Source organism: Solanum tuberosum, unplaced genomic scaffold (genome assembly GCF_000226075.1).
Source record: "Solanum tuberosum cultivar DM 1-3 516 R44 unplaced genomic scaffold, SolTub_3.0 scf00300, whole genome shotgun sequence".
NCBI lineage: Eukaryota > Viridiplantae > Streptophyta > Magnoliopsida > Solanales > Solanaceae > Solanum > Solanum tuberosum.
The window spans coordinates 58805-74495 of NW_006239221.1; the positions used below are offsets into that span (position 1 = coordinate 58805).

The following is a 15691-nucleotide window of genomic DNA, read 5'->3' on the forward strand; positions in this document are numbered from 1 at the left end:
AAAATAATAATTTAATGAAAAATAAATTTATTTTTAATATTAAACTTAATTAAAAAAGTAAAAGTTGAAAAAATTATCCGGAGCAAGTATATGCTGATGGAGTGGGTTGAAAAAGAAAAAACTTATATATATATAAAAGGATTTCACTTTTTTATTGGATCCGTAGCAAAATTATGTGTATATATATATACATATAAATATTTTATCACGCACCCTAAAATATTGGAATTATTTGATTGGAAACAAATTATTCTAAAATTGTTTAATTTCAGGATAAGTTATTTTGGTATAGATTATTCCACTATGTATATGGGATTACTCATTTCATTACTATGACAAAAATGGTGGGATAAATAATCTAAGAGCTATCAATACCTCCAACCAAATATGAAACAAAATAATTCTACATTTTATCCTGAAATTATTATACCTCAAACCAAATAACTCCTAATGTTAAGCCAATTCCGGTCCTTCCATCTGCCTCTATCTCAATAGCTTTCAAAATCGAGTGATTTGATTAGCATACATCAGAGGATGGTCTAAAGCTGGCCCTTGCTATCAGTCCAACCAAGGGCACCCCCTTCCTAGTTCGCTTAGTCGGTTGAGTAAACAAACCCGGACCACTGGCCGACTTAGTGAACTATTTATGATCGTTTAACAACATTTTTCAACAAAGCAATGTCGATATCACATTAACACCGCCTCAACTAACACACATCCGCCTTTAATTTACCCCCATTATCTTCATATCCTAAACTCACCTCTATATCTATAAGATTGATCAAATATTTTATCACTCTAAAATATTGGAATCATTTCGTCGGGAACAAATTATCCTAAAAATTTTTTAATCTTTGGATAAGTTATTCTGGTATAAGATTATTCCACCATGTATATGGGATAACTCATTCCATTACAATGACAAAAATGGTGGGATAAATAATCTAAGAGCTATCAATACCTCCAACCAAACTAATAGAATAAGATAATTCTACATTTTATCTTGAAATTATTATACCTCAAACCAAATAACTCCTAATGTTAAGCCAATTCCGGTCCTTCCATCTGCCTCTATCTCAATAGCTTTCAAAATCGAGTGATTTGATTAGCATACATCAGAGGATGGTCTAAAGCTGGCCCTTGCTATCAGTCCAACCAAGGGCACCCCTTCCTAGTTCGCTTAGTCGGTTGAGTAAACAAACCCGGACCACTGGCCGACTTAGTGAACTATTTTATGATCGTTTAACAACATTTTTCAACAAAGCAATGTCGATATCACATAACACCGCCTCAACTAACACACATCCGCCTTTAATTTACCCCCATTATCTTCATATCCTAAACTCACCTCTATATCTATAAGATTGATCAAATATTTTATCACTCTAAAATATTGGAATCATTTCGTTGGGAACAAATTATCCTAAAATTTTTAATCTTTGGATAAGTTATTCTGGTATAAGATTATTCCACCATGTATATGGGATAACTCATTCCATTACAATGACAAAAATGGTGAGACAAATAATCTAAGGGCTACCTAATACCTCCAACCAAATATAGAATAAGATAATTCTACATTTTATCTTGAAATTATTATACCTCAAACTAAACGACTTCTAATGTTAAGCAATGTCGATGTCACGTAACATCGCCTCAACTAACACACATCCGCCTTCAATTGTACCCCTATTGTCTTCAAATCCTAAACTCGCCTCAATATTTATAAGATTGACAAATGTCTAACCCAAAACATATTAGCAAATGTCAAGCCTAAAAAAATTACTTTAAAAGCAACTCAAAAAAAAAAAATCCTCTTATGTGTTGTTCTGCTGTAAAATATCTCACAAACTAATTTTCTGTTTTTCATAACTTTAACATATTACAATGAATGAATCAAAATAATAATAGTAGAGCAATCGCCTGTATTATAGGTAAAAATAAATCTTTAATAAGAATTACGATTTTTGTTTGACGTCTAGACGTTGAATCCTCTTGATTTTTTCATATATTTTACTTCTCTACATTTTGAAACTCTTTAAGCTACATCACTAAGACCACCACACAAACGTATAAATGAAAAAGTAAGGAGGCAAACATGAAGGTGATATAAAATCTCAACCAACTCCTCTCGTTAGAATCAAGTAGCTTCCAAGCCCTCTCTGCAGTTACGGAGTTCTTCTTGGTCTAATCTCCGAAATAGAAGGTCAGTTGACCGGGGAGTTAGTATTCATTCATGTAAAGATACTCCTTTGAAGCTGGAGTAGGAATTGTCCACCTCATCACCCCGAAGAACAGTGGCTCTGTTGTTTTGCACGCCTACAAAGAGAGAATCCAAAAGTATTGAAGCTCACTCGAAAGAAAGAGCAAACAACTATATACTTAACTCATGCCACAGGAATTCTAATTCCTAGACACAGAGAGAGGATATAAGCTAAAATCTCAACCAAACAAGGCATTGATCCAAAGACACTTGTATGACAAAAACATATCTATCAGGCAACGGATCAAAAAGTAAACACGACCATGGCAAGAAATCAGGATCAACAGATAATATTGACCAGAATACGCAAGGTAACAACAACATATCCTAGAAAGGGTAGAATGTATGCAGACTTTACCACTGCCTCGTGGAGGTAGAGAGGTTGTTTCCGAAAGACCCTCGGCTCAAATGCCACAATTCCAGATACCAAGAAGAAAATATAGCACGTCATAAGGAAACAGTGCGAAGTCTACCAAAAGGGAAGAATACGCAGGGTAAGTATCTAGAAAAATCTAAACATGGATAACTAGCTAACTTGCTCGCGTTCATGCGATCATGAATAACCTCATTAAATTAACAAATGATCATTCTCAACTACTTGAAAAGGTAGATTCTTGTAAAAACTAAAGATACTAAGAACATTAACATAAATCATATGATTTGGCTAATGAAATAATCAATCTTACTTCTTCTTTTTTGTGTATACACGAAAAAGTACAAAATATCCAATTACAATGGCATAGATTACACTTGTTATTAAAGCACCTCATACGTACAAAAACCAACAATAAGTTTAGATGACCAACAGGACATGCATAGCAGACAAAAATAAGTTGAAGCAAGACAAAATGGAACGACACTTTTCATAAGAATTCACATAAGCAATAGGTTAAATATCGGAGAAATGGTCCCAGAAGTACCTTGTATGTGTATACTCGTTACAAAGAGTTCATAAGGCGAGATAAAATATCATTGTATTAGTATATCTGAAGTAGAAGCGAGTCTGGGAAAACAGTGACATCTTAGCGTTAACATAGTAATATTCTGAGTACAATTGTAAAATGGCATAGCTAAGAAAAATGAAATAAACCGCCGTTACAAGATTTAGATACAAAAGTTACCCATTTGAGGCCAAATTCTCATCATCCTTCAATATTGATTCCTTAGTGTTCCGACAAAATAAAAGAAACAAAATTTCTCGAATAAATCTGCAACAACAACAGGAGAAAGTTTGTCTACAAAATTTCTCCGATAAGACTATTTTAACAGCCATGAAATAGAAACAATAAATGGTCACAACAAATTGAACACACAAAACTAAAAGGTTCGTATCAGTGTTAACTGCTACTAACAATAACAGAGCAAAAGACTGATACCTAAATGAATACTGAAGAACATATTAAGAATTCATACGGTTAAATAATGTACTCCTAGTATGAATACCACCAGAGATGGTTTATTTTCATAGGAGTACAGAAATACATCAACTATGAAAAAGAGAGTATTGGAAGGAAAAAAGTGCTTAGCCAGTGGAACTTGAAACTATATTAACACAGCAAAAGTAAAAAGGCCTCGCTTTTCTTCGCATGGTGCAGACTACTGTTATAAGATATGAATTTGAAAAAAAATATCCAACCAAAGCATACAATTCAAAAACCAACATGATAGTAATGCAAGACCAAAAGCATACAATTCAAGAACCAACATGATAGTAACGTAAGAAAGTCAGATGGAAAGACCAAACACTTAGTTACCTTATTTCATTTTGAGCTTAAACAGTTACTGTGTGAGACTTTAAATCGAAAAGGATGAAATTGAATGAACCAAAGAATTCAGTGGGCGACAAATTAACAAAAAAAATGCAATTTTGATTCTACAATTAACATAAAATCAAGCAGCAAATCGAGAAATAGAACATTAAGAGAATGTTATCAATCAAACATGAAAGAAAACTAGAGAATCTCAAAAGAGAAAGAGGAAATGTACCTTGGTGGTGAGGAGTATATTGTGGGTGAATCTGTGGAGAAGAAGTATCCTTGTTAAGGAGAGTTTTTCCCTAAAATAAATTCAATGTTACAGCCAAGTTTCTTTCTAGTTACTCTCTACTTCTTTCTACCATACTATATATTCCTCCATTAAAATAAGACGGGTGGCAATAAAATGAATTTCTACCATACAACTCTTTTCGAGATGAGATAGAGTAACAAGATGTAGAGCGGGTGTCCTTGAAACGAAAGAAGAAGAAGGGGAAAAGTGGAGATGTTGGGCATTAATTAGAGGAAGAGGCGTAACCAGAATAGTAGAAAAGTCGAGAGAAAAAGAAACAGAAAATACAGGAAAAAAGATAAATAGGATTTACAGACAATGAGATGTGCCACTCACTGGCTTAATGTCTTCCATTTATATATATGTTTCAAGAAAAAGATAACTTATTTGAGTTAAAATGTACTGCTAAAGAAAATCAATGGAGAGAAAGCCAACTATCTCAAGTCATCAGACATGTTATAAAGGCACAACCTGACGAACATAGTGAATACTAAAACCTAAATCCTCAGAATCTAATACAGGAGATATTATCTCTGTCAAGCTATTGAAGAATTGCTAAACAATGGAAACAAGCAATACAGAAATGCTTCACCATGGTGGATACAAGTGCCTTGAGTATGTAACCCACAAGTTTAATAAATAGGAAATCACAATAACGAAGAACAACAAAAGGAAACTACATTTGAAACATAAGAACAAAAGCCAATTGAGGTGTTCATATTCTCATTCTCTTCTCCACATTACACTAACATTATGCAACTCGCAACGACTTGCACTAATAAATATAAGGAATAAGCTTGTATCTAACTTTACTTGCATACTCCATATATCTCTCACCAAAGTTCTCTACCATCAAACTTTCCTCTAACTTAGCTTTATTCCCATAGTACACTGAGCAAACAACAGCAATGAAGAGAGCACTCAAAGGCGCCCTAAGAGCAATACAATAAGTAACAAACAAGAGCATGGTTGAAGCATAAATAGGATGGCGAATAAACCGGTACGGACCAAACTGTACGACAGCAGTAGGCACAACCACCTTCTCTGAGTACTTGGCTAAATACAATGTGGAATGATATTGCATAAACAATGTCATCACAATCAAACCCCAAATACCCAAATTGCTCCATCCACCAGGGATAAGATGCAACTCTGGGCCTTCAAACGCTGCAAGCCAATGACCAACCATAACTCCAACACAAAACAACAGCTTCTGCCAATCGGGTAGGCTGATATCCCATCTGGGGTCATGCTCTCTTGGATTGTAATCACCATACAAACGTTTTCGAATACTCACATTCAAGAAAAAGAAATAATGGTACACCAAAAAGAACACAACAGGCCAGCCTTCAAGAAAACCATTGAAATGTGCTGGTGGGACAAGTGTAAGCCAAGTGAAAGCTGAAGTAACAACTGCAAATTGCTCAAATACATTTGCATCCCCACGTAAATGCTTGTTTAAGCAATAAAGACTGTAACTTGCAAGACTTATGGCCACCAACCATGGCCAATATAACCATGTCATACTAAAATACATCCAAAAGAATGGATTCACAAGTACATTCATCGTCCATTTGGACGCAGCAATAGCAACAGAAAACAACAAACCCCACTTTAACACTTTAAACGGAGTCAATTGAGAAAAACCCATCTTCACTGACTCCAAAGATAACCCCTTTATGCTTTCAAATACCCTTTTTGGACCATCTGTTTCTGTTGCATTTGAATATGAACCCGAACACTGAACTGGCAGTAACAACGATCGAAACCCACCAATATATGGCCGTACAGGAGAAGAATTGACATCACGGATGGAAATTGATAAGGAACTACGCAAGTGGGATTTGGGTATTCCAAGATTTAACTTGCTCAGCAACTGTTTGTGGAAAGGTCTGTAAGAAAAAGTGTGTTGTTTTGATACATTCCCGCCGAACGAGGAAGGTAGCTTTGAACAGACCAGAATTGGCGATGCTTCCATTGATATTAGTAGCAGAAATTTTCGATTGAAGAAAACTGGATCAGCTCATTAGAGCGTTTAGTAAGCTTCTTCTCCTACCTGAAAATTGGTCAGTTTTATTACCTTCAAGTTCTTTATCGTACCGGATAGTTCACGCTTGGTCTTTTTTTATCATCGGTATTCTTGTAATTTTTTCCCGGCGAAGCGACGGCGCCGGCGTCGAGCAAAATGTAGGTGTTTTTTTTCTGGGCGTGAAGGGATAATAACAGATTTGCCCTCTAATTGGGTTTTCATATAATTGGGCCTGCTCATATTCAAATGATGGCCCAATGTAAAGAACAACTTGCACAAATAGCCGCTTGAACCACCATTGTTTAAATAATAATCAATTTAAAGTATTTAATACTTAGCTGCTTTAGAATCAATTTGAAACTTAAAAGGAACTGAAGTTGAAAATCTCGATTTGAAATTTGAAACTTAAAAGTAGGGGATTGTCAAGCCTAACTTTAGACTCACATGTCTGAAGTCAATAATGTCGCATTGGGAAATTCAAATCGAAAATAAAAAAATAAACGTTTGAGTTAAACTTTACTTCTATTACTTTTTGAAATAGAGTTTATAGTTTGTCCTCTGTTTTTTTCATATTTACCAAACACGTACAAATAACTATGCAATAGAAGTACAAAGCGAGAGTAAAAATAAAACATCAAAAAGTAATAAGGTTGATACATGATAACGAAAGCTAAAGACAATTTAGTCATTGACAAAAAGTTTTGCAAAGCAACTACAGTAACTTTTTAGATCAATCATATTATTCCATTTTAATTAAAATGACCAATTTGCCGTTGAAATCATAAGTAAGCATGTTAATGTGCTACCTACTTTACCAACAAGGATTGTGGTGGAGTGGTAAGTACTTCTTCATCCTTAATCAAGATGTCTCAAGTTCGAGCCCCCTTGAATACGGAGCCACCTTTGTTAGGGAGCGCTTTTTCAAATTTATGGAATAAGTATTAAAATTAATGTAGTGGGTAAAATAGAAAAAAGTTAATTCTCTTTTCTTGATATACTAAAAATGACAAGTAAAAGTGAATCTATTTTGAGATAGTGGACAAATAAAAGTGAACGGAGAAAGTATAATATACTATATAATTTAGGCAAATTCTAATTTTATAGTTTTATTTTAAAAATTCTCGAGACAGGTAATATAACTGTAAAAGAGTCCAAGTCAAACGTGTGCATCATACAACAATTTTTTTTACTTGGACTAATAAAATGGTGTTAGCTACACTTTGGAAAGGTTGAGTGTGTATAAAGTTGGATGACATTTGTTTTCTATACACATTTATTATGTACCCATTTTGCAATCAAAATGTATCAAATCTCCAATTGGTAATTTGGTATGGCACATTATAGTCTCCTTCATACCTAACACACCCCATATGTATTTGTGTAAAAATGCATAATGCAGTCTACATAATATGAAAAGCAACAGTTCTACAATGTTGGATTAAGGATAGTATACAGACGTGAAGCTTGTACCCCCTGACGGAGGATAGGTCGACGAGAAGGACAAGAGGGGCATCTCAGGTGAATCTCACGTCAAAATTGTAGAGAAAAGTGAAGATGACACAAGGTTACATGTACACACATTTTTTTCATCTCGATAATCACATAGTCCGAGGAACAAATATGCAACGTCTGTTGGGCCAAAACGAACAATACATGCAATGGGATTTGGTCGTGACGGAGTTGGCAAAGCCTTAAGAAGAAAAAAAAAACAAAAAAAAACAGTCGTCCTGCCCTTGTTCTAATTGGCACTTTTCTCTATTTTCAACAGATTGTTAAAACCTGTCATCCTGGCAAGTGCAAAGAAAAATTACAGAACATCAAAACTCAAACTGTGAAACTTCATAGCTCCGTTTACGAAGAGATTTATTCACGAGAACGGAACAATTGTAACCGAATTGATTAATCGAGGGGAAAATAATTACAAAATCACCCTTAGGATCTTTGAATTTGACAAGAAATATTAGGGAAGAATGAGCTTTACTACCTAGCATATTGCAGTCATGTTGTACACAGCTCTATTCACATACCTCAGTAGGACTAATTTTAGAACGTCGATGTAGTCTCTAAATGATTTTAACCCCGCGAGGTAATTTCACTCTTAATCTTTTCCACTTGCTCTTAGCCAAGGATGGATGCAAGCTGAGCACATGCTCTGGCATGAAATCATGCCTTGTAATTATCCCCACAACAGGTATCCTCTGCAGACAAGAACCATTTATCAGGAAAACAAATGGAAAACATGTTTGGTTCCAAACAAGCAACGATTATATAATCAACATGGTAGATGAAATAGGGAGAGCAAAAGAAAATTTAACTGTGAGGGAACGGGTCATTACTTAATCACCATCAGTGGATGATGAGAATGTTGATCGGTTGATGCAACCAGGAAGATATTCAAAATGTAAAAATAAACAAGATAACGGGAACTCAAAAATCACAAGGCTGATTCAGAAGAATTTAACTCTTACAGAGAGGTATTGATCATTGAACCTATTCGGTTGTCTATAAAAAATAATAATGGACAATTTATTTCACATCAAATACCTAAAAAGAACGAGATTTTGGTGAAAGATTTCATGAATGAATGAATATTAAAAATTAGCGAGGTCATACACAAATGCACTGAAACATGCATGCAGAAAGCTGGGTAATCTATCCTTCAGGTTATGTTAATGTATCTTTTATCAACTGTTGAATTACTTTTAGGGATAAGATACAGCATCTGAGTATGTCATTGAAAAAGAATTTGAAACAGAAAAGATGAGGAAACAGTTCTTACCCCAGAAACCTTGGGTATTACCAGAAGGTGCCTTAAACCAACTTCTCGGAAGAGCATCAGAGCCTTCGCCAAGGACATAGTCTCTACAACAGTGAAAGGCGAAGTGTTACAAAAAGGATGCAGATCTATAAACATATCCATCTCTTCATCTGCCAGTTGTATATCTTCCACTCTGTCTCCATGGTCTAAACCTTTCTTTGCAAAATCATCAGCTGAAAACTGCGCAAAAGTGTCAACTCCAGCAGGTACAGGATTTTGAAGAAATGCTTTCTTCTTTAGCAATGTAACAAGATGTGCACGGAGTACCAAACCAAATAGAACTGGTGCTACGGAATGCGGGGGTTCATCCACCACTGGAAAGCCATTATGCCCGGTGGTTTTGAGAACATGAACTATGTTACCAACTTTCTCGATGCCATTAAAGAACTGGAGTGGACCTGTGACCACATCACTCACTGATAGTTGTCTTAAGTAAGGTTCAGCATGACGTTCCAAGTAAGGGAAACCCTTCGCCCTCATTATGAGGTCATATATATTCCCATTAAATGCATCAGCTACAGTTTTGGAGATAAGAAGAACTAGCATCATTAGAGGTAGCAAGAGGAGGTTATTAGTCAATTCTAGGATAATGACGCATAAGGAAACTGTCATTCTCATAGAACCCCCAAGAAAGGAAGCTGAACCTAAAACAGCAAATAGGCCATGGTTAAGAGTTGAGTGCGAACCAAACATCATCCCAATAAAACGACCATAAGCTGCACCTGTCACAATGACAGGCACAAAGAGACCTGCAGGTGCGACTATCCCATAACTAAAGATGCTCAGGAAAAAACAGGTGATAAAGAAAATCAGCATTGAGAAAGGGTGAAACTCGGCATCAGTGTTCTTGCTGAAAAGGTTCTTGATTGCATCATCATTCGTGTTAAAAAATAAACTGGCAAGATCATTGTAGTGACCTGGAGGACACTGAAACTTCTTATAGTTACCATTCCGTCCAATTGTGGGGCAAGGTTCTGATGTATCTGAAGGGCAAGGGCGGCAAGGTGCCAACCATGGTAATCCAAAAAGAAGACAAGATGTAAAAATGGAGACTGTAAGAGCCAGAACTATTTTGTAAGCAGCTCTTCTCCTAAAAAGAAAATGAAAAAGAAGCCACATAAAAACATTAACTTTATCATGCCTTGAAAAGGAAAGGAATATATGAAAATCTAAAAGCCAAAGTGAGATCATACTCGTTAATTCTGTTATAAATCCGCAGAACCCTATCCTGTAAAAAGTTGTACAAACTTGCCCATATGCCTCCAATAACTGCTAGCAAAAGAACAGGAGGCACATCCCAGATCTGATATGCGACGTTAGCTGACGTGACATCGAACATTATGAGACCTCCTTTACCAAAGAGTCCACATTTCCCACTCAAGCAAACATCAATCAAAGCACGAAGGACAATTGCAACCACAGCCGTAGTAAAAAAGGCTCTCCATAATAGAGCACTTCTCCACCTGCAACACAAAGGAAGTGCATACAATGTCAAAAAACAAAAAGGAAAACTACAGCATCCTTTTTAATCACACCAAACATCAAAATCCATATTTCAGTATACATCACATCAATCTACTACCGTATGTGCGATATATAAGAGATGAGAGACCTGATAAAGGGAACTTTCAAATTATTTAATCTCCAAAAGCTGACTTGGTATAGCCATCTATCCCATGGGAAGAAAACCTTACTCACTTAAGTCCACACATAACTACTTTTTTTATAACAGTTCCCTTGATAGACCATTCCTTTACCATTTAGACACCCATTAAGACTCAACTTTACAGGAAGTTCACGTCCAGCAAAATCAGCTCAGGTAAAACTATCTCCTCTTAAGTATGTTGAACAAAATACGATTCAAGAAAATCAAAAGCGAGTTTGGACCATCCCCATTGCCTAATAGTCTTTCAGAGATCATTGATAGTGTCTCCACTTGGGAGCTGAATATAAAAATATCACAACTTATGGTCAAAATACATTAATGATTAAGCGACAGCATCAATCACTTCAACAATATGCTTTTGGCCTTGGATTTAAGGCAACACTTGCTAACAAATATCTAAAGCCACAGAAGATGTTAAAAAAAAACTTGAAACTAAATATCAAAAAAAATTGAGAATGATAAAATTAAATATAAATAAAAGGAGCATATTTCAAGTACCGGAAGAAACTTACAATTATTTTGAACAATGAAAAAAGCCTCAAAAATTCAATTAATATGGAAAAGAGGGAGTAATAATTAAAGCTTCTCTCTCTCTCATAATCTTCAATCATCAACAGTCAACATACAGGCTATTTTGCAAGACCAGATCCTCTCCCAAGAGCCAACCTGACAATTCAGTAGTCCATGCACCACATTTTTTGTTGGACTACAATAACTGCTTTAGATATTCCATCCTTTAAAGACAAATTATAACTTACAAGAGGAAGTGCAAAGCCACCAATTATAAGGCAATCCAAAAAGTCCTTGTCGGACAGTGAAGTCAATTTCAATATCAATGCTGTGCGTAATGTGCGGGCATACTAGGAGGGATAGGTTTAGGAATGAAGTTATACAGAACAAGGTGGAAGTGGCCTCCTTGGCAGACAAGATAAGGAAAGCGAGGTTGAGGTGGTTCAGGCATGTGAAGAGGAGGTGCACAAAAGAACCAGTAAGATGGTGTGAGAGTTTGGCTATAGCAGGTTTTAGGAGAGGTAGAGGTAGGCCTAGGAAATAATGGGGGGAGGTGATTAGAAAGGGTATATCACACCTTCACCTTGTTGAGGACATGACCATATATAGGAAAGTATGGAGGTCATGGATTAGGGTAGAAATGTAGTAGGTGGCTGAGTGTTATGGTACTTTTACATGGCAGAGGCAGGGGTCTAGTCTCCTCGTCTCATCTTCTCCTTAATAAGTGATCTTATGTATTCACATAGTATCTTATTCTCTATTTTTACTACTACCTGTTGCTTCATTTGCTTTGTTTATCTTGCTATTTTTACAATTGTTATTTCCTTCAATTTTGCTCTGTTTACACTTCCTTTGAGCCAAGGGTCTATCGGAAACAACCTCTCCACCCCACAATAGTAGGGGTAAGGTCGGCGTACATCTTACCCTCCCTAGACCCAACTCATGGGAATACAATTGGTATGTTGTTGTTGAGTTGTGCATAGTATCAACCATCTAAGAGAGAGAGAATATCTACTATCATCTTACTAACACAGATATAGCGATAAGGGCTATTATCTTCCGAAAACCTGTTTGTTTACCAAGAATCAGCCTAAAGCATGTTCATTTGTTTTAGATATACCAAGATGCCATTTCTTCGAGAGCAAACAACAGACCGCCAACAGGAGCTCGGAAAGCAGCAGCCATCCCAGCAGCTGATCCACATGTTACAAGATCTCGTCGATCTCTATCGTTTTTAAAATACTTCAGCCATTTCCAAGTTAATCCATACTTCTGTGACCCGCCTTGACCTATTAGTGCTGCAATGCAAGCACCAGTATGAACCATGGGGCCTGCTTTTCCGATTACCAGAGATCCTGATACTGCAGAAATGCTGCCAACAATCTGTTCATTAAAGTTTCAAGTAAGGCTCTTACTCTAACATGTTGCACTAGGCCTTCGAAACAGAGAAATAGAGGAAAGACAGACAGAAAATATGATGCAACGACAACATACCGAATATATTCCCACAAGTAGGGTCTAGGAAGGGTAGAGTGTAAACCAAACCTTACCTCTACCTAGGGAAATAAAGAGGCAAAACTCAAAAAATGTTTTATCAACTATTCACAGACGTGAGATAAGATGATCATAAACACTATGGAAGATTCAAATATCCATGCACAAACTGTAGACAAGCCCATGGTTAAATTGAAAAGGAAGTATCTTCTATAGGAAACAAAAAGTTAATTGATTGATTTTGCAGATTTAAAAGCTCATAATTCATAACTTCACCACAACCCCAGGTAGAACACCTCCCAAATGTTATGAACAGTTTAAAACAGCACTGTTAGCTGCAGTTTAAGTCTGTTCTGGACTACGAATGGACAAGATTTCTAGACAACTTTTAGAAGTTAGTTGAAACTAAAGTTAGAAGAACCAAATGTTTTGACATGGAACAAATATAAGAGCTTATGTCAGAGGTTGGAGATCAAGCTGCTTCCAATCATTGTCTAGTGAGCATTTATGAAGCACTAGGATGAGGAGGAAAAAATGTATGTATCACTAGGTTAAGCATGCACAGGATTCTCTTTCAAATAACAAACAGGTCTAGCTTCACTTGATATCTTGGAAATAACAGTAAATCCTGGGTGTTTCTTAGGGAGCTCTAGATTTTTCACATTTTAAAGGTGCTTTGTGTCCAAACCAGTTGATCTATAATCTGAACCTCGTAACTCGTAAGAACTTCAAGCTTATCCAAAATCATTTAAGAGCGTCCAACAACAACATACCCAATGTAGTCCCACAAAGTGGGGTCTAGGGAGGGTAGAGTGTATCCAGACCTTACCCCTACCTCAGGGAGGTTCCATAAACCAGAATCTGCCTCACCTTATAAAATGAAAATAAAAGTAACCCCCTACCCCTACCCCCAAAAAAAAGAAATCCTCTATGAGCTCACTTATGTAGTATGAAAGGCAATCACATATCACATTAATTGACCAACCACGCAATTACATAATCCTTAATTCATGCAATCGTTCCCAAACCAATAAATACACCACCAACACTAGAACTGAACATTAGTAAATAAAATGTAAAATTGGGATAACGAAAAAAAAGGCATCTATATGAAAAGGCAATTCAAGGTCACTTTACCTTGACAAACAGAGTCCGCAGAGAAAATATTGCTGGTGCATCTACGCCATTCAAGTAAGCCTTAACTTCAGGTATACCTGAACCAGCAGCCTCTGGTGCGATAAAAGCCGTAATTAGACCGGCAAATAATGTCAGTCCGAAATTGGAAGAAGCAAATACAAGAAAAGCCGTTGTATACCTGTTGCATTATATCAAGAGTCATTCACCTCAAAAACATATTTATACAAGTACATGGAGTACTTTCTATTTATTAATACAAAAGAAATCATAGTATTCCACTCCACAAATTTAGAACACAGAACAGGGTTATTTCCATATTCCACAGTTCAGTTACCCTCAGAAACATATGCATAACATATACATGTATTTATATGACCATAAAATTCCAGTCAATAACCTCAAAAATAACATTTAATATCAGGATTGCACAAACAATTGATTATATCTTTTAACTAAAAGAACTTCAAACAAAATTTAGATGAAATAGCAGCAGATATCAGTTTGTATTATATAGTTCAAGTAACTTCAACACAACAATCGAAGTCGTAGGAGGGTATTATACATCAAAGCTAAAAATGAAAGAGAAGTGTATACCTTCTCGCACGCATCAGATCAGAAGTCACCACAAATTTCATTCCAGCAATGTTCTCAACAGCAAGATTGTTACAGAAACCAACAAGGCCAACAAGCAATCCAATGAAAAAGCACATCATCCATTTCATGGATACGTACTGCAATATTTGAATCTTCTCTCCACGCCTCCAATCTTGCTTGAAATAATCATTCTCCATGATTCTTCAACCAGGCAAACACCATTATTAGGCTTCTTTTATTTGCCAATCTAATCAGAGAAAGGGAAAGAACAAGGAAACATTTTCCAACCAAAAATATACCGAACTCAAAACCAAAATCTCCTTCCAGGAACTTCAAAACTAGAAAGAAAAAGGAATTGTACACACTCTTTATCATGTTTAACTCCAAGCTTCCAAGCATATCTTTCTACCTTTCCGGGTTTTTTTTCACCCAACAATACTTTAATGTAAACACTCTCATATATTTGCTCGAATACAATAATCATCATAAAAGTATCAAAATTCTGATCTAATTTTTCCTACTAGACTTAGACTTACCAAAGAATATGGATGAGTCTTCAGCTAATTCATGGACTTGTCAGGTAAATACTGAATTTTTTTCTCTATTTTGTGAAATTTCTTAGTGTTCTTTCCTATCTCCCATATTCTCTTAGTGAAATCTCTTACAAAGCACCAGATGATTACTTAAATCCCGAGATTTTCTAAGCACAAAACTCTCTACCCCTAAAAAATCGTTAGACTCAGTAGAATAACTATTATCATGAATTATATGCTTCTGTGTAGAAACAGTTGAATTCTCTCTCAGAGCATCAAAAAAATTCCATTTCTAAGACCAAATAATGAAGGACTTCATCTTCATACCGAACTCCGTTACTATTAATTTACTGCAAATTAAACAATACATTACAACGTATACACAAATAATAGGAACAATGAAAAGGAGAGACGTACTCGTAGTCGAGGCTTTCAATAGGGGAGACACTAGAGCCGACGATAGCGACCTGAGAAGTGTTGTTCGATGTTGATCGAGAGAGGCTGTTAAGCAGTGGATGAGTTAGCGACTCCTCGTCTTCCTCCATCTCCGGCGCCGGCGCCGATGAACCATTGAGAAGAGCTGGAGAGATTAGTACGGACA

The 15691-nt window shown here is 36.1% G+C and overlaps 2 protein-coding genes across 4 annotated transcripts; both read right to left on the reverse strand.

The window, feature by feature from the left end:
* Window positions 1–2935: 2935 nt before the first annotated feature.
* LOC102605130 (uncharacterized) lies at window positions 2936–6533 on the reverse strand. Of its 2 annotated transcripts, none has more exons than XM_006359426.2 (2): window positions 4250–6533; window positions 2936–3471 (listed from the first exon to the last, which is right to left on the reverse strand). In XM_006359426.2, exon 1 carries the CDS (start codon window positions 6285–6287, stop codon window positions 5085–5087), a length of 1203 nt encoding a protein of 400 aa, XP_006359488.1. In that variant the 5' UTR covers window positions 6288–6533; the 3' UTR covers window positions 2936–3471; window positions 4250–5084. The 2 variants fall into 2 exon arrangements, with proteins under 2 accessions (XP_006359488.1, XP_015169933.1); XM_015314447.1 differs by having other exon boundaries at window positions 2936–3266; window positions 3385–6533.
* A 1151-nt stretch (window positions 6534–7684) lies between these two features.
* LOC102605465 (putative chloride channel-like protein CLC-g) lies at window positions 7685–15685 on the reverse strand. Of its 2 annotated transcripts, XM_015314445.1 has the most exons (8): window positions 15508–15685; window positions 14558–14758; window positions 13964–14141; window positions 12453–12715; window positions 10350–10619; window positions 9118–10246; window positions 8366–8536; window positions 7685–8125 (listed from the first exon to the last, which is right to left on the reverse strand). In XM_015314445.1, exons 1-7 carry the CDS (start codon window positions 15633–15635, stop codon window positions 8402–8404), a joined length of 2304 nt encoding a protein of 767 aa, XP_015169931.1. In that variant the 5' UTR covers window positions 15636–15685; the 3' UTR covers window positions 7685–8125; window positions 8366–8401. The 2 variants fall into 2 exon arrangements, with proteins under 2 accessions (XP_015169931.1, XP_006359489.1); XM_006359427.1 differs by lacking the exon at window positions 7685–8125 and having other exon boundaries at window positions 8156–8536.
* Window positions 15686–15691: the final 6 nt, after the last annotated feature.